The sequence below is a fragment of the Lepus europaeus genome, chromosome 5 (genome assembly GCF_033115175.1).
Source record: "Lepus europaeus isolate LE1 chromosome 5, mLepTim1.pri, whole genome shotgun sequence".
Classification (NCBI taxonomy): Eukaryota; Metazoa; Chordata; class Mammalia; order Lagomorpha; family Leporidae; genus Lepus; species Lepus europaeus.
This window is the reverse complement of record NC_084831.1, coordinates 67,877,973-67,897,222: the sequence shown is the minus strand read 5'-3', so window position 1 is coordinate 67,897,222 and position 19,250 is coordinate 67,877,973. Positions and strand designations below refer to the sequence as shown.

The following is a 19,250-nucleotide window of genomic DNA, read 5'->3' as shown; positions in this document are numbered from 1 at the left end:
GAGTGAATATTATAATAAAATGAATTTTCTCATACAAAAAATATTTTAGCTTCTCTAAATTTTTGACACATATTTCTTGCCTGTGTTATTTTTTGTTTCTTTTTGTCATAAAATTGAAATGTATTGCAGAAAAGAGAGAAGATTTGGAAAAATCTGCAGTTTTCTTATATTGTTTTGTGGGCTTGGGCTGGTTATTTAGCTTCAGTTTTCACAGTTCAGAAGTATGGCCACATTACCTAGCTTTCAGGGCTCTTGTGAGGAGAAATGAAATATTCCCAGCAACACTGATAATGTTACATAATAGTACTAGGCAGTGATTTATTTGTACCTTTGTATTAGTATCCTAGTTGTTCTGAATTTTAATAAATTTTAAATTTTTGATATAAATGAATCTTGTATAATGATTGCAATCATCAAGCCAATTAATATACATTTATAACCTGATGCAGTTATCTTTATATGTGTGGGGATGGTAAGAACACAAAAGATTTACTCTGCTGGAAAATTTCAAATATAGAATATCTTATAAACAATAGCTACGATGCTGTACATTAGATCTCTTATTATTCATCTCTTATTCATCTTTTTAAATAATTTTTATAGAGAAATTTATTTCAAAGACAGAGTTACAGAAAGGCATAGAGAGAGAGAGAGGTCTTCCATCCGCTGGTCCACTCCCCAAATGGCCGCAAACAGCTGGAGCTGTGCCAATCTGAAGTCAGGAGCCAGGAGCCTCTTCCAGGTCTCTCAAGTGGGCACAGGGTTCCAAGCACTTGGGCCATCTTCTACTGCCTTCCCAGGCCATAGCACAGAGTTGGATCAGAAGTGGAGTGGCTGGGACGCAAACCAGCACCCACATGGGATGCTGGCACCACAGGTGACGGCTTTACCTGCTATGCCACAGTGCTGGTCCCTACTTATTTATTTTATAACTGAAAGTTGTACCATCAGCCAATATCTCCCCATGTCCCTACTCCTTAGCCCCTGAAAACCATTACTGTACATTCTGCTTTTATAAGTTTGAACTTTTTGAATTCCACATATTATTGAGGTCATAAATCATTTAGCTTTTGGTGCCAGGTTTATTTCATTCAGCACAATGTCCTCTAGGTTCATTTATATTGCAAATGGTAGAATTTTCCTCTGTTTCCAAAGGCTGAATAATATTCCTATGTGTGTATGTGCATAAATATCATACTTTTCTTTATCCATTTGTCTGCTGACAGACATGTTTCTATATCTTAGCTATTGTGAATAATGATGCAATGAATGTGGGGAAGTAGATATCTCTCCAAGATACTCATTTTATTTCCATTTGAAAGTATATCCAGAGGTGGGATTTCTGGATGCTATGCTAGTTCTAATTTTAGTTTTTTGGGGAACTTCCAAACTTTCTCCATAAAGATTGTACTAATTTTATTGTCACTAACAATACTCAATACTTGTCATCTCTTATTTATAATAGCCATCTGTTCTTCAACAGACATCCTGTTGGTCTAGTTTTGGGAGCATAGTGGGATGACCCAAATTTTATTATATGGAGAAAATGCAGTTGGTTGTGACTGTAACAGGAAATTGCATTGTGCTTTTCATCCACTGTGGAATAAAGTGAACTGACCTATCAGATCCAAGTCTGGGGTCATTATTTCAGCAAAGTAAAATTATTTTTCCCAATAAAAAAGTAAAAAATTTTTAAAAATCTAGTTTCATTATTTTATTTATTTATTTATTTTGACAGGCAGAGTAGACAGTGAGAGAGAGAGAGAGAAAGGTCTTTCTTTGCCGTTGGTTCACCCTCTAATGGCCGCCGTGGCCGGCGCGTTGTGGCTGGCATGTTGTGGCTGGCGCACTGCGCTGATCCAAAGGCAGGAGCCAGGTACTTATCCTGGTCTCCCATGGGGTGCAGGGCCCAAGCACTTGGGCCATCCTCCACTGCACTCCTGGGCCACAGCAGAGAGCTGGCCTGGAAGAGGGGCAACCGGGACAGAATCTGATGCCACGACCGGGACTAGAACCCGGTGGGCGGGCGCCGCAGGCAGAGGATTAGCCTATTGAGCCAGGACGCCGGCCTAGTTTCATTATTTTCAAAATTGTTCTAGTAAACTTTTCTGAACAAAAAGATTTTATATAAATAAGATAATCAGAACTAACATCAAATGTCTTTTTTCAATCTTTTCAAAGATATAAACATTTACAAATACTTTATATACTTACACTTCCTTTTGCTTTGGAAATTTTCATTTAGGAAAGAAAATGTTTGGCTGTTACTTAAGCAGATTTTTTTTAGTGTTGAATGAGATTTTTTCTGTTTCCTATATTTTTCTTAATGAATGAATTCCAGATGATTTAAAATTGAATATTGTTAGCATTAGATGGGTGCTCTGTGCTCAAGGACATGACCCTAAACTCACCATTGAGTGGAAGAGGCCACCTGTGAACTGATAAACAACATTTTCCTTATCCAGGCAACTGCAAACAGGGCTGCTTCCAAAAATGTTTCTACAGCAGCAGTATCATCAACACAGATTTTCAAATTCGGTATCATGTGTCCTATTATCTGCTTCATTGCATTTGTAAATTGCTTGTGTTAAAAAGCCATAAGCACAATTTGGCAGGCCTGTTCCTCACATATTAAAACAGTTAAAATGTACCTTTAAGGGATACAAAATAATGATTTGAAAGCCAACACTCCCAGCCAGCAAGTGTTTAGGGAATGCCTTAGCTGCCCCAAACAGATTTGCAGTTAATTTTTAAGTGTCAGTGCAAGCAGTTGGTCTAATCACATTTTCTCCTTGACAGAGGGCTTTTCAATGGCTGCAACTTGTGACTCAGCCCTGGAGCTCACAGGAGCATGCTTAGCAAATTTTTGAAAGTGAGAGATAATATTAGATAATAATATTCATTCCTGGTACTTCAGGACATAATTTCCTTGATATGAGCAAAAGGATAATTTGCCTGAATAACGTTTTTACCCATCTCTTCCCAATCTTTGAGAATTTGCTTTGAATTACCCAATACAACTCTTTCACAAATAAATTTCCCTTTCTTTCTTACATAGGCACACAGACAGAATATTTGCAAGCACACAAGTATACATTAGTATCACTTAAGGTGATCTTTTAGTTATTTTTGAAGCATATAATGAAGTGAATAAATTGAATAATCCAGATTTTTGTTAATTCCTATGTAACTATGTCATTTGCTTTCCTTTCTTTCTTTCTTTCTTTTTTTTTTTTTAGTTATTTGACAGGTAGAGTTACCAACAGTGAGAGAGAGAGACAGAGAGAAAGGTCTTCCTTCCATTGGTTTAACCCCCAAAATGGCCACCACAGCTGGCTCTGCGCTGATCTGAAGCCAGGAGCCAGGTGCTTCCTCCTGGTTGCCCATGCGGGTGCAGGGCCCAAGCACTTGGGCCATCCTCCACTGCCCTCCCAGCCACAGCAGAGAGCTGGACTGGAAGAGGAGCAACTGGGACTAGAACCTGGCGCCCATATGGGATGCCGGCACCACAAGCGGAGGATTAACCAAGTGAGCCATGGCACTGGCCCCATCATTTACTTTTACTTACCAATGTAATACAGGCAGTTAATTCTAGATCCTGTGCTCTTAATCATTATTCTTACTTTTATTTAGTAAATAGGAGGCATGAGGATTCTGAAAAAAAAAAGACCTATTAAAACAGAGTGTATTAAATTCATTAAATAATTTATTTAATAATTTTTTTTAAAAAAAGGAAGTTACTATGAGAGTTACTATGAGAAGTTACTATGAGAACCCAATACATTCTCCTAATGTTGTTCTATTCTTCTTGCTCCTCCTCCTGCCCTAATTCCACACCGAGTAGGACTTAAAGCAGTGAGTGCTGGGCAAGAGTTTAAGGGGAAAAGTGAAAGGCGAGTATTCTTTTGCAAGCAAAAACCATGCACAATCTGATATCTGCAGCATTGCTACTCTGAGTCTGATTTGATGAGTTCACTCTGCTACTATGTCACTGTTCATTTTGAGGGACTGTAAAATTAGCTTCTATACTGGCCAGCCAGTATGCTATACAATTTCCTTGAGAAGCTGTTAAGACATAGTGCTATACTAAACATGAGATGTGTTCATCTCTATATCCTGAGCCTATATGTGCCCATCACACAGTCAGGCATTATGATGGAAAAACTAAATGAATAGGAATAGAAAGGTGGATAATTCTATATGAATGAATAAATTAATAAGAACTTGACCATATTCTAGACTGGCATTTTGAAGATAAAGCTCCTCATGCTTTCTTCCTTTTTAAGAACTAAGGTAAAGAGATAGAAGGATACTTTATTATTGGTTAGGCCTTAATGAACATTTTAAATCAAGAGGAGGATTCCACATTTTTTTTAAAGATTTATTTTATTTATTTGACAGGCAGAGTTACAGAGAGAGGGAGAGACAGAGAGAGAGGTCTTCCATCCACTGGTTCACTCCCCAGATGGCTGCAACGTCCGGAGCTGAGCCAATCCAAAGCCAGGAGCCAGGAGCTTCTTCCGGGTCTCCCATGTGGGTGCAGGGTCCCAAGGACTTGGGCCATCTTCTACTGCTTTCCTAGGCCATAGCAGAGAGCTGGATCAGAAGAAGAGCAGCTGGGACTAGAACCAGTATCCATATGGGATGCCAGAGCTTCAGGCCAGGGTGTTAACCTGCTGAGCCACAACGCCAGCCCCTGAGGGTTCCTCATATTAAATCATATCCTGGAAATTGTAGCTATAAGCTTAATACATAAAAAGGCAAAGAGAATTTGTTTTCTCATTTTTGTGAATATTTATCTTGTAAAAGAGGAAGATCATTTAATTACTTCCTTCAAGTACATAAAAGATTTTAAAAAACTATTTGATGATAAATTATATATTGCTGCACAGTAAATAATCCTCAAACTTGGCCACTTAGAATAGAAAACATTTCTTGCTTGTAGTTTCTGTGCTCAGGAACTGGAACAGCTTAGCTGGATGGTTCTGGTTCCGGGTTCCTCATGAAATGGCATTGTGTCAGCCACCGCTGCAGATGTGTGAAGGATAGCCTATGGTGGAAGCTCTGGCTTCAAGTTGGTACATGTGCACAATGGCAGGAAGCTTCATTCCTCAATGACTGCTGACTGCCATGTGGGCTTTTCAATAGGACAGCTTTGAATGTCCTCATGACATGTCAGATGGCCCCTAGTCTTAATGGTCTATGAGAAAGAGAAGGGAACACAGAGGGCACTACGATGTTCTATTTATTTATTTATTTTTAGGTTTGTTTATTTATTTGAAAGGCAGAGTTATATAGAGAGAAGGAGAGCCAGAGAGATGACTTCCATCCACTGATTCACTTCCCAAATGTCCACAAAGACTTCTGCTGTGCCAGGCTGAAGCCAGGAGCCAGGATCTTCTTCCAGGTCACCTACATGGGTGCAATGGCCCAAACACTTGGGCCATTTTCCTCTGCTTTCCCAGATGCATTATCAGGGAGCTGGATCAGAAGTAGAGCATCCAGGACTGGAACTGGTGCCCACATGGAATATGGAATGTGTCTTAACCCACTGCACCACACCTCCAAACCCTACAATGTGTTTTATTACCTACTTTTACAAGACACCCAGTGTCATTTCTGCCACATTTATTTGTTAGAAGCCAGTCAGTAATTGCAATTCAGAGTTAAAGAGTAGGGAATTAAGCACCACCATTTGAAAAAATGTCAAAAAATTTATCAACATATTTGAAAGCTTTCACAGACAGTGCTTAGCTGAATAAAAGTAAATGGGATTACATTATAAAAAAGAACTCCATGATAGCACACCCAAAAAATATTGAGAAAAAAATGAAAATGTGTCCCAAAAAAAAAGCCTTGTGAAAATGTTATGCCCTATGTAATAGTAGAGGAACATAAAATATAATTACATTTTTATAAGCTATTTACTATGGCTTTATAACAATTACATACCCATATTGTAAGGGACAGGTAAATTTACTACTTTCTGAAGTTTAATGGATTATTCCTTCTTATGGAAAATGTTGTAGTGATGCCCATATACTTGTCTAGGAATGCCTGGAAATGTACAGAATTGGACTGCATTTCTTAGGGTGTTTTTCCATAGACCAGGCTCATAGGCCATCTGTTGCTCTGATTCTGTGTTTTATGGAATAAAGTAAACATTTTGTTTATTTTTTTAAGATTTCTTATGTATTTGAAAGTCAGCATCACAGAGAGAGAAGGAGAGACAAAGGGAGCAAAATCTTCCAACTACTGTTTCATGTCCCAGATGACTGCAACAGCCAGAGCTAAGCTAGGCCAAAGCCAGGAGCCAGGAGCTATATCCAGGTCTCCCACAAGGGTGCAGGAGCCCAAGCACTTGTGCCGTCTTCCACTGCTTTTCCCTGGCCATTAGCAGGGAGCTGAATCAGAAGTGGAGCAGCCTGGACATGAACTGGCACTCATATGGAATGTTGGTGTTGCAGGCAGTGCCTTTAACCACTACTCCACAAGGCTGGCCCTAAGGTGGACATTTTAAAACTAAACAAAAAAGACAAAATGGAGCCAACATTTTTACACTTTTAAGAATGAATATACACTAAAACCAGTGATTCTCAACTGGAGTAGTACCACTGCCAAGAAGGCCTTTCAGAAGATTTGAGATGACTTTTTGAATGTCACAATGTTTAGGAGGAGGCTACTAGTTTTTAATGCGTGAGAGCCCAGAAAGATATTTTGCAATACTTGGGATAGTTCTGAATAACCAAAGATGACCCTATTTCCTACCTAACCTTCCCACGTCCCACTGATGTAGGCAAAAACTTGTTTTTAAATATTTAAGGAGCCGGCACTGTGGCATAGCGGGTAAAGCCGCTGTCTGCAGTACCAGCATCCCATATGGGCAGTGGTTCAAGTCAGCTGCTTCACTTCTGATCCAGCTCTCTGCTATGGCCTAGGAGAGCAGTGGAAGATTGTCCAAGTCCTTTGGCCTCTGTACCTGCGTAGGAAACCTGGAAGAAGCTCCTGGCTCTTGGCTTCAGATCAGCCCAGCTTCAGCCATTTGGGCCATTTAGGAAGTGAACCAACAGATGGAAAATCTCTCTCTCTCTCCCTCTCTCTGTCTCTGTCTCTGCCTCTCTGTAATTCTACCTTTCAAATAAATAAATAAATCTTAAAAAAAATACATAAATAAATAAATATTTGACCATAGAACAGCTACCTTTACATTATAGAAGTTATTTTTGCATCATTTTAATAAATATCAAAGGAATTTGAAAGAAGAGTAAAATTCCTTGCTAGACTTTACTAAAATATTTATATTTAAGGAAAATCACACCTTCACAATACCACTTATATTTGAGTTCCCCATACAATATACCTATATCCTCCTGCAGTTGTAGCTGTTACATTCACAGGGATTCCTCCTATAGGTGTAAGCACCAGAATACTTCACTATGTTTTCTAGTTTACTCATACTTGTGTATTTGCATATTGATCTGCTTAGTGTTTAATTACAAATTACTTTCTTATTTCTTACTTACCATGGGGCATTTTACTGACTTTAAAGTATGTGTGTGGGAATTATTTCAAAACTATAAAAGTTACATTGTAAAATATTTTATTGACTTTAAAGTATGTATGTGGCTATTATTTCAAAACTATAAAAGTTACATTATAAAATATTTGTTATAAAAAATGTGGGCTACGATGAGCTTCTAAATTACCTCACGCAAACCAGATATTATGGCACTGTTAATCACCTATATAAGAAACTCTTGACATTCATGGGGAAATAGTCTAGAACAGATTTGTCCAAGAGAAACCTAATGTAAATAACACACATCTTGTTAAATTTTCTGGTAGCCACATTTAAGGGCATAAAATGAAACAGATAAAATTAATTTTAATACTAATTTAATAATGTGTTTTCTCTACTTAAATATAACTAAATGTAATTTCAAATGTAATTGATATAAAATATTGACATGGTCTTTTCTATTGTTGCTCATACTGTCTTTAAACTATAATATTTATTTTGTACTTCAAGCATGTCTCAATTTGGATGAGCCATTTGAAGTGCTTAGCTAAGGCTAGTGCTTACCATATTGAAAGGGTAGTTTTAAAATTTCCACAAATAGAGAAATTCCAAGAAAAGGTATAAAATATGAGAAGCCCCTTACTTTATTAACAGCAACAAATTGATTGCTGCTATTGCTGCATTTCTCTCTCTCCCTCATTGCTTTTTTATTTAATTTATTTTTTTAACTTTTATTTAATGAATATAAATTTCCAGTGTACAGCTTATGGATTACAATGGCTTCCCCCTCCCATAACTTCCCTCCCACCCGCAACCCTCCCCTCTCCCGCTCCCTCTCCCCTTCCATTTGCATCAAGATTCATTTTCAATTCTCTTTACATACAGAAGATCAATTTAGTATAAAGATTTCAACAGTTTGCACCCACACAGAAACACAAGTATAAACTACTGTTTGAGTACTAGTTATAGCACTAAATCACAATGTACAGCACATTAAGGACAGAGATCCCACATGAGGAGCTAGTGCACAGTGGCTCCTGTTGTTGACCCAACAAATTGACACTCTAGTTTATGGCGCCAGTAACCACCCTAGGCTGTCGTCATGAGTTGCCAAGGCTATGGAAGCCTTCCAAGTTGGCCGACTCTGATCATATTTAGACAAGGTCATAAAAGACAGAGTGAGGATAGTAACCAATGATCCTAAGAGTGGCATTTACCAGGTTTGAACAATTATACAGCATTAAGTGGGGAAGAGGACCATCAGTACACACAGGTTGGGAGTAGAGCCGTTGGTGGTAGAGTAGAGGTTATGATTACAAAGGAATGAGGCCCAAGTGCACTAGACAGGGCCTAGAACAAAGGACAGAGTCATTATTAGAGAAGCTAAGAAAGGTGCTGTCTAAGCTACAAGTAAGTTTTCTGATTGAGAGGCAAATAGAACCTGATAGAAGGGGCTTGATAATAATCTGGTGGGCTTTAGGCCTTGTAAATTCAGAGGCCCAGACCTATCTATCTCTTCACATGGGGTATATCCTAAGGGAGGTGTGAACCTCCTAGGGGAAGGCACTCTGTTGACTTTCATGACTTGGCTGGCCTGGGAGGAGAGCTGGCCAGGTAAAGGCAGGGGGGCATCTCTAACAAGAAATTTACAGTTCTGCCTGCAATGTTGCTGACCCTACTTGACCATCCCCTCAGCTGCAGTGGTCACTTTGGAAGTTGGGCTGAGTGAAGGGCTTTTCAGCTTAGAGCCAATAAGATCTGTGGCTCTGACCTGGGCATCCTTCGACTCCAGGGCAGGTCCATTTCCAGTGATCCAACTCTTGGCAGAGCTGCCAGGGCTCTTCACAAGCTGACTTCTGCTGAAGCCCAGGCTTCCCACATTGAAAGCCACTGCAGTGGACTGGCCTGTTGGGTCTCCTTGAGGGCAGATCACTGTACAGATCAGCCATTAATAGGCCTGCCACCCATTGCTTCTGATGCCTAGCTTTCTTTTCCTCCTGGTTTGTGTTCAAGCAGACCAGAGGATGCAAGTCAAGGGAGTACCCGTGTCCCATCTCTAATCTTCGGTGGCCTGAACTACAAGTCTAGAGTCACAGGCATGTTCTGTAGTAGTTTTTCTAAGGTAGACAATGCCCATGAGGAAAATTATATTCTCACTTTAAAACTTTCTTTCCCTTTGGTCTGAAAGGGAGGTTTTTTCTACTTACTGTATACTTCGCTGATGGCGAAGTGAATCTAGCTATGAGATTATTATTTAAGTTCTTATTTTGGCTATGCTATTGCAGAAAAATGTTAGCCATCTCCTTTATAAGGTCTAAAGATTAAATTGTGCATCCTACAGATTCCTTCATAATAGAATTAGTTTCCTACCTTGAAGAGAATAGAGAAATGAAAGAACAAGTTGGGCTTAGAATAGAGAAATGAGGGAGCAAGTCCTAGATCGCTTGCTGACAATAGCAATATCACATGAATACTTAGCAAACCATTTCAACCATTAGATAACAACTTAAGAAAACATTTACCAGAAGGTCCAATGCCTTCTATAAATTTTAAGAATCATGTATTTGAAAACACCTCTTAAATATCTAACATGGTGTAGTTTGTCTAGCCAGTAAACTTAAGCACAACCATATAAAATGTTTTTAGTTTCTTTCTACCAACAAGTCTAAAACATATGATACACAGATTCAGGTCACACAAATTAAAATGTTTCTTTGATTGATTTTAGCAGCTTAAATTTATGGACAATCTTATCTATAAGCCATTTAAAATAAAACTCTTAATAAAATTTCCCCATGTGGACATACAATATGTACACACATATAATATAGCATAATAGACCAATATAGCAATTTTAATAATACCTTTAAAATCTTTAACTCTTTTTGTAGATTGCCAATTGATTTGAGTTGCTTTTTGTTTTTAGTAACCTCAGTTAACCATACTTTCTCTCAGTTGGTACTGTTAATACATTATTGGCTTCATCTGTTTACAGAGCCATCCCAAAGTACTGAATACAATACAAGTGGCTGGAAAAAGTCCATAGGAACCTATAGGAGGACAGCTAAACACAGAACCAACAACGCTTTAGTTTTATGAGCAGCAAATCATATATAACTGTGGATGACAAAAGACTTTAAGTCGCCATGTTTAAAATTATAAACTCATCAACCAACAAGACGCACTTGCTTACTTCACAGTATTTTTGAAAGCACCTGTAGGATTTTACAAGTATTTAACCCTTTAGGCCTCTGGGGCTTTCTCATTAAGATAACTATCATGTCTAGTAACACAAGATCATTAGACTTTTTAATTCTCAAACATTTATATTAATAGCATTTTCCATTATAGAAACTTAAAGTCTGGTACCACATCACATCTTGACAGTCCTTCTAATATACTCCAAATAGACTGATTAGTTGGTTTCTCTATAAGATGAGAGACATAGGTCCTTCGATTTTTTCAGTTGGGCCCAAACTGGAAAAACCAAAGTCCAGGATTTACTGGAAATTTTAGAGACCATATTGTTTGAAACTTTGATTTTTTGAATGCCTGTCAAGAATGCCAAGAAGGCTCAAAATCCAAAATATCTGGTTGAAATAAGATTTCTTAAAATCATGACATAACATAGACCAAATTTGATCATTGTTACAAGGTGATTATTCAAATTTTTGAAAAAAGCACATATTTAAATAACCCATAGCTCTTAATAAAAATTCAGCTGTTTTTGAACAATTAGAATTTAACAGAATCAAGAGAACATATAGATTAGTTTAACACATTGCTTTAACAGAGCATCAGAGTTTAATTCTATGTCAAAGAGAAATTGAGCTTCCTGTGATCTTTTGCTGTGAGGTTTCCTTCCTTTACCTTCTTTCATATTGGTGACCATTTTTCTGTGTTTCTGCATGTAACACATCTTTAAGCATCTTTTGCAGGGCAGGATGAGTGGCAACAAATTCTTTCAGTTTCTGTTTGCTATGAAAAGTCTTAATTTCACCTTCATTCACAAATGAGAGCTTTGCAGGATATAGTATTCTGGGCTGGCAGTTTTTCTCTCTTAGTACCTGGGCTATGTCTCGCCATTCCCTTCTAGCTTGTAGGGTTTCTGATGAGAAGTCTGCTGTGAGTCTAATTGGAGATCCTCTAAGAGTAATCTGACGTTTCTCTCTTGCACATTTTAGGATCTTTTCTTTATGTTTCACTGTGGTGAGTTTGATTACAACATGTCGTGGTGAGGATCTCTTTTGGTCATGTTTATTAGGGGTTCTATGAGCTTCCTGTACTAAGATGTCTCTGTCCTTCTCCAAACCTGGGAAATTTTCTGCTAGTATCTCACTGAAAATGCCTTCTAATCCTTTCTCCCTCTCCATGCCTTCAGGAACTCCTAGAACCCGAATGTTGGGTTTTTTCATAGTATCCTGTAGATTCCCGACAATATGTTTTAGATTTCTAATTTCTTCTTCTTTTCTTTGATTTGCCTGTTTCCTTTCCTGTTCTCTGTCTTCTAAGTCTGATATTCTCTCTTCTGCTTCGCTCATTCTGTTTTTAAGGCTCTCTAATGTGTTTGTCATTTGATCTATTGAATTCTTCATTTCATTATGATTTCTCATCACTATCAGAGTTTCTTGTTCCACTAGTTGTTTCATTTCATTTTGATTCCTCCTTAATATTTCACTTTCACGAGAGAGATTTTCTATCTTGTCCATTAAAGATTTCTGTAGTTCAAGAATTTGGTTTTGAGAACTTCTTAATGTTCTTATCAATTTTTTGAGATCCGCTTCTTGCATTTCTTCTATCTCATCATCTTCATAATCTTGAATTGGGGTGTCTTTTTCATTTGGGGGCGTCATAGTGTCTTCCTTGTTCTTGTTAGCTTGGTTTTTGCATTTGTTGTTTGGCATGTTGGAGATATTTGGTTTCTTCACTGTGGTGTTTTTTCTTGTTACACTATGGCTCTATATTAAGTGGACTGTCTGCTTTCAGTGGAGTCTTAGAGGCTTGAGATGAGTGTGGACTGAGAGCTGTGTTTGGTTCCTCAGGGTTGAGGGTGTGTCAAAGATGACACTCCCAGGTTAGGTGTGGTAAATCTCTCTTTCTTTTTTTGATTCAAAAGGGAAGTAATTCCGCACAGCTGAACGTAATTGGAGGTAGTTAGCAGGCAAATGATATACCCACAGGAGCCAGAGATTGGAAGCTCTTTCCCAAGGACCACACAGGGAATCTCTGCTGCCCTCAGTGTAGGCTCCAATTCTCCTGCAGTCTCCCACTGGGTTGCCAAGTTAGATGCTAATCTCCTGTTATTTCACCCCTCCCCCCAGAGTCAGGTTTTTCTGCTAGGCTCAGGGCCGGTGCAGACCTGAGGTCGCCCTGCTTATGACGTATGTTCAAAATGGCGCCTGCTCTTTGTCTTGCTCACCTTTGAGAGGTGAGCAGAGAGAGAGAAACTCGTGTCCGTTTCGGTCACTTTCTTTATTTTTTTCCTATCTCTCTTCTAGTTAGCCTGGTGAACTTTTCCCCACAGAGTTTCAAGCCTCATTCCCTCTAGCCTCCTCTTTCCGCTTGCCTGCTGGTATCTTGGACTATTGAGGTTCGGCTCACCTCGTGTTCCAGCGCTGGTGTGTTGATTCTGCCGCTGGTGTCCCGAACTTGGGCTCCCACGCTCTCCACGCAGGTCCACTGTGAATCACTAGTTCCGGAAGAGTTTCCTCTGCTGTTTCATCCCCTACTCTTCCTTGACCCTGCAGTATCTCCACTTATATTAAACTTTCTCTCCCCCCGTACTAATAGTGTGCTCCCTGCCTATTCCGCCATCTTGCTGCTCTCCGCTTTTTTATTTAATTTAATTTATTTTATTTAACAAGTAGAGTTACACACAGTGAGAGGGAGAGACAGAGAGAAAGGTCTTCCTTCCATTGGTTCACTACCCCCAAATGGCCACAACGGCTGGAGCTGCACCAATCCGAATCCAGGAACCAGGCACTTCTTCCCAGTCTCCCATGTGTGTGCAGTGACCCTAGGACTTGGGCCATCTTCCACTGCTTTCCCAGGCCACAGCAGAGAGCTGGATTGAAAGTGGAGCAGCCGGGACTAGAACCGGCGCCCATATGGGATGCCGGCACCACAGGCAGAGGATTAACCTACTGCTCAACGGCACCGGCCCCATCTCTCTCATAGCTTTTATGGCAAAGTCTTCATGTTCCATCTCAAACACACACCATCTGCTGTATAACTTGCATGCCAGAGGCTGTGTGCAGAGGTGAAGCAGCAGCTCAGTAAATACAACCACCTGCCAAAATTCAAAACTAAAAAGTCAAGAAGGAGAGTTCTGCCCTTGACACTTTCATCTCCAATTCCCTCTCCTTTTCCTCAGATCTCTAGAGACCTTGCAACCACACACATTTTTCCTCTCCCCTGGAAACACAATGTGCTTTGCCCAAATGACAAAAGCTAGGAAACTGCCTGTGTCATCTCTTTTCCCGTTTTGTGTTTCCAGCGTTTTGCTGATTCTCATTTGGCTGATGTTCTTGTTTCCCACTGTTAACAAGCTCATTCCTAACCTATCCTTAGCAGACAGCATGATTGCTACCAACTCTGATGACTAATACCATGGACCTCAGAGAGCAACACACCCAAGTTCAGTCCTTGTTTCTATCAGTTAAAGCTTGCATGATCTTAAGAAGTAAATTAAACTCTGAGTTGTAATTAAGTATGAAATGTGGGTCAAAATAATCTGTTAGGGTTATTGTGAGATTCATAATATGGGTCAAAATGGGGCAATGGGTGAATAAACACCATAGCACCTGAGACATAGAAAACAGCTGAAAAATGGTAGTTCCTGTTGGTTTCCATTTCCTTGATCTATAATTCCTTCCCTACTTCCAGCCACATGTCTATATCCAAATCATTTTTCAAAGTCTTGCTTAAGTTCCACCTCTTCTGTAAGTCTTCCACAAACTTTATTCTCTTCTTTTCATATATTTCTTGAGAATTTTGACATAAATTATACTGGGATTAACTTCTAGTACGAGACACATAGTGGTCATTTAGTCAATTACTTACTTGATTGGTGATGAAAACTGGAAAGAAAACTGTAGCAGATGCTGCTGATACCTTATGACACTTTCTCAGACCCACCCAAGTTTGTCTGCAGTTGTGGCAGTTTTACAATACTCATGGATAGGCACGTGGTACACAGTTCACAGAAGCTCCCCAGTAGGGTGGAGCCCCAGCTTCCCACAACGGCATCCTACTCACTCACATGCCCCTTAATGGCTTTGCTTCCTTCCTCGTCTCACTTCCCTTCCACCCACTTAAGCTTCCTGGCATCAACTCTTAAATAAACTACCTGCTTCAAAGTCTTTGTCTCAGATTCTGCTCTTGGGGAAGCTCAAATAAGAACTAATATTGCTGGATCTACATTGGAAGCCAAGCACCATGTTAAGTATTATTATCTTCTCTCATAGTCTCGACATTCTTATGGGTTGAGTATTATTTTATCTATTTTGCGGTAATAAATTAGAAAGCCAAGAGTCAAAATAATTAAGTGACTTCTTTGGAGTTATAGTTATTAAGTAGGAAACTCAGCAACCTAAATCCTTCTTTAAGTAGCAATTTCTGAATTAATAGTTGTATGGAAAAAGAATAAAACATTTCAGGAGAAAGCTAAAAGAAACTTATTACAGAAAACAGAGTCAGGTAAAACTGGATCTCTTTCTTGAGTTTAGCCAATGTGTGTCAAACTAAGAGATAGAAACAGAACACAATAAAATAGTATCTGGAGGCATGGTACGTTGAACACTTAGATGTCATTTAAATGCCTTATTTATAGTCCACTTTCTTTATTCTCGGAAATAAAGACAAAAGATATGGCAGCAGAGAGCTCCCCAAGTGAGTCAGATTTCATAAGAAGGTATTAGAAGATGAAACTGATTTGGCCTCTATGACATTGGAGAAAGAATTAGACAAAGGGAACTTTCTGAGTACTCAGATACTGAAAGGAAGGGCTTAGATTAATGAGAAAAGTTATTCAGAAAAAATTTTCTTCTATATTAAAATTCTCATTCAGAATTGATTTTTTTATCTTCCCAAGTCACACAGGCCATGTACTGAAGGATGATCGAATTATAACATGAACTGTCAAATCCAGTCAATGTGGGTAAGGAGATAGCTGGGCAAACATTAAATGAAGCAAAGGACAAAGCTATATGTATTCCATAGGCAAAGACAAGCATTAGATGACCAATTCATCTACCAGATTTATAGGAAGTCTTTTTTAGGCAAATTGGAGAAGTTAGAAAGATCCAGTAGAATTAGAGAGTAATTGGTGGTACATGTTACTTACACTCTGTGCTTTTGTGGTCTAGCTGTTGAATCAAGTTTATAATTCTTGAAAACTAAGAGTTTTCTTTGTCTGAGGCATAAAGCCCGGCATCTTCATAGGAAATAAGATTGAGTCCCCAGTTTTCATTATTTGAGAACATTTGATATTTATTTTAAGCTTTGAGATTGTCAAGCAAAATATATGATAAATATTTATTACATTTTGCCTCTGCAGTTACTACTATTTGTGTTTATAATGTCACATGAAATCATAGAGATCTAATCAATTTGAATTGAGCATTGTGGTTTTATTCTTGAGTTTTTAAATGGTTTTCTCTTATGTATAAAACAAACGCATGACATCATGTTATTTCCTGTGAATTTATTAGCTCCACGATGAAGTCATTTCATTTTGAGCCATAGAAAAAAGTATCTTCTAGCCAAGCCAGCTTTTGTAGCATGCCCTCTAATTCACATTTTAATAAATGTCATTTTCTAAGTGCATTACCTCATGTTTTGGCTACAACCCAGATAAATCCGGAGAGAGTAAGAGAAATGTTCTTTCTAACTGATTTATCCATATTTTATTTTACTTTTCATTAAGAAATTACTCTTTGAAGAAAATCAATGATGTTCTGTGACTAAGGGAAGAGATTCATGTGTTGCAGTCATGCATTCTAATACCTAAGAATCATACTGTTTAGTCAAATGTTGCTGATCGAGGTTTTGTCCTTTCTTATTCCCGCAGCCTGGGTACATGGCGACCCCAGGAGAGTGGCCTATCCTACAGACAGCCAGGGTCACTTTTGTGGACAGAAGGGCACCCCCAATGAGTGAGTATGGACACTTTTCCTTGTTGGGATGTTACTGTCTAAACTGGAACCCAGAAAACACTTTTACATTAACCCTACTCAATTTCTTACAAACACTGAAATTCACAAGTGAAGCTTTTCCTCCCATATTTCATACAGATGGCTGTGAACAGTTGAAAAGTGTCATACTATATGACTTAACTCACAATGTCATTATAATACAGCATTTTATTAGAACACATGGGAACTCTGCTTAGTAAAAATATAATTCTGATGGATGGATTGGACCAGTGGTTTTATCAGAAGCCATATTTTAAAGTGTTTTATGAAATGGGCTGTTGGAAGCCTGGGTTACTAAGTAGCTATTTAAAAGCTAGATGCACCCTTGGTGGAATTATTTTTGTCACAGTGCCCACTGATAAATCACTCCACCATTCAAAGTGAAGGACACACCCAGAAAGTCTTCAATGCTTGGCAGGTGTTTCAAGGCGACCTGGCCACTGTGAACAATACCCCTGAGTAGCTGAAACCAACAAGGAATATGAGAATTCCATCAAATTCCTCCTCGACCTTAATCATAACAGAAGTTCCCATTTCTCAAAGGAAATTTTCTGTTTATTTATGAAAAAAAAAAAAAAGAAATTCCATAAATCCACATTTGTAGAAAACCGTCCCTCCTTTCTCATTGGTCTCTTTTCTGTCACTATTTGAGTTTGTTGCTATATCTCTTGCCTCTTCAGAACCAATTCAGCTTCTATAAAATCTTCTTCTGAATGATAAGACACCCACACCCACCCACCCACACACACACACACACACACACACAAGAGCAGTGGCCGTGGCTCAGTAGGCTAATCCTCCACCTTGCGGCGCCGGCACACTGGGTTCTAGTCCCAGTCGGGGCGCCAGATTCTGTCCCGGTTGCCCCCCTTCCAGGCCAGCTCTCTGCTGTGGCCAGGGAGTGCAGTGGAGGATGGCCCAAGTGCTTGGGCCCCGCACCCCATGGGAGACCAGGATAAGCCCCTGGCTCCTGCCATCGGATCGACCGCGGCGGCCATTGGAGGGTGAACCAATGGCAAAGGAAGACCTTTCTCTCTGTCTCTCTCTCTCACTGTCCACTCTGCCTGTCAAAAAAAAAAAGAGCAGTGGCAGCTTTTCCCCCAATGGCACGAACAAAATCATGGCTCATGAAACTTTGTTTTTTTTCTCCCTTCCGCCCACCAGTAACATGGAGCTTAGTAATCAAAGAGATATACAGACTTACAAAGAAAATAGGCTCAAGATAGGATAGCAAAATTCATGGAATAGAATTATTACTGATAAGACACTTGGAAAAGAGGCAAATTGTGGATCAGATGAAGTTGAGTTTATGGGGGACAAGCTGACTACCAAAAAGGTCCTTGTTGCCTATTAGAAATAAAGGGACTAAATTCTGACCCAGAGTGATAATTCTTATTTTAACTCAGTATCTTAGAAAGTCCTAGACACTGCCAACAAAACCTTTACACTATGAAGGACAAAGAAAGCACTAGGTGGTAAAAAAATCATCAAATCTTTAAATCTTTAGTTCTTTAAACAGGCTATTTTTAAAAGGGTCCTTATAACAATAAGTTTTCCAGACCCTAGGCACTGACCCACTTATTTTGAACAAAAATGTGACACTAGAACTTTTAGTCTTACTTAATAGAGACTGCTCATTGCAGTATAATTTATGACCATAGTATATTGGAAATCACACAGATATCTAACAATATGTGGTTGACAGTAAATTATGGCCCATCGCCTGGATAAAATGTAATGGAGCCATTGAAAATTATGTTCATATTTTCACCAGTCAATTCTGTTGATTTTCTTTTATAGTTTCTGAATTTTGTATCATGTTAATAATTGCTTTTTCCTTCCTGAAGATAACATTCTCCTGTATTTTTCTAGAAATTTTTAGTTTTCTTTTTATATTCAAATTTATAATTACTTGAAATTAACATTTTTTATATGGAATAAAGTCAGCTTCAAACTAAACTTTCCTTTTTCCTTAATTGTAGAGATATTTCAAAATAGTTTGTTGAATGATATGCTCATTTCACCCTTTGATTTCTAAATAACTAATATATAACAAATGTGTATAATTGCTTCTGAACCTTCTAACATATTCCTGTTTATAATTTAAGCTTCTAAATAGTTGCATCACTAAATGTGTTATTTTTAAGTATTAACAATAGTTATTTTAATTATCTCATAGTTTTAATAATATGTGAAAATATGTGCTCAAAAATTAAATATCAATTTTATAAGCATTAATTTATATGTATAAAATATCCTTAGAGAAAATATTGGAACAAACAAACAAACACATTGAAATGATAACATTAAGCAGTGTTTAATAACCATAAAACTAGACAGAAAGAAATAAGTATAATTACAAATACAAATGTTGAATGTGATAAAAATGCATTTTCAGATCAGTAACAGAAAAACTGATTGTTAAATAAGTTGTATTGAATTAACTGAAATTTCATTTTTATAAATGAAATAAAATTGGACATTTTTATCATACTTTATACAAAAATGAATACTGAAGCATTGAAGATTTTGTGTAT

At 38.3% G+C, this 19,250-nt stretch overlaps 1 protein-coding gene across 7 annotated transcripts in view; it reads left to right on the top strand.

The window, feature by feature from the left end:
• The window catches only part of SLC44A5 (solute carrier family 44 member 5), a 440,515-nt gene that overhangs the window by 346,784 nt on the left and 74,481 nt on the right, over positions 1–19,250 (top strand). For all 7 annotated transcript variants that reach the window (XM_062191562.1, XM_062191561.1, XM_062191559.1 and 4 more), the window contains one exon: positions 16,590–16,674. In XM_062191562.1, coding sequence (XP_062047546.1) covers positions 16,590–16,674 — 85 coding nt within the window. The remainder of the gene's footprint in view (positions 1–16,589; positions 16,675–19,250) is intronic.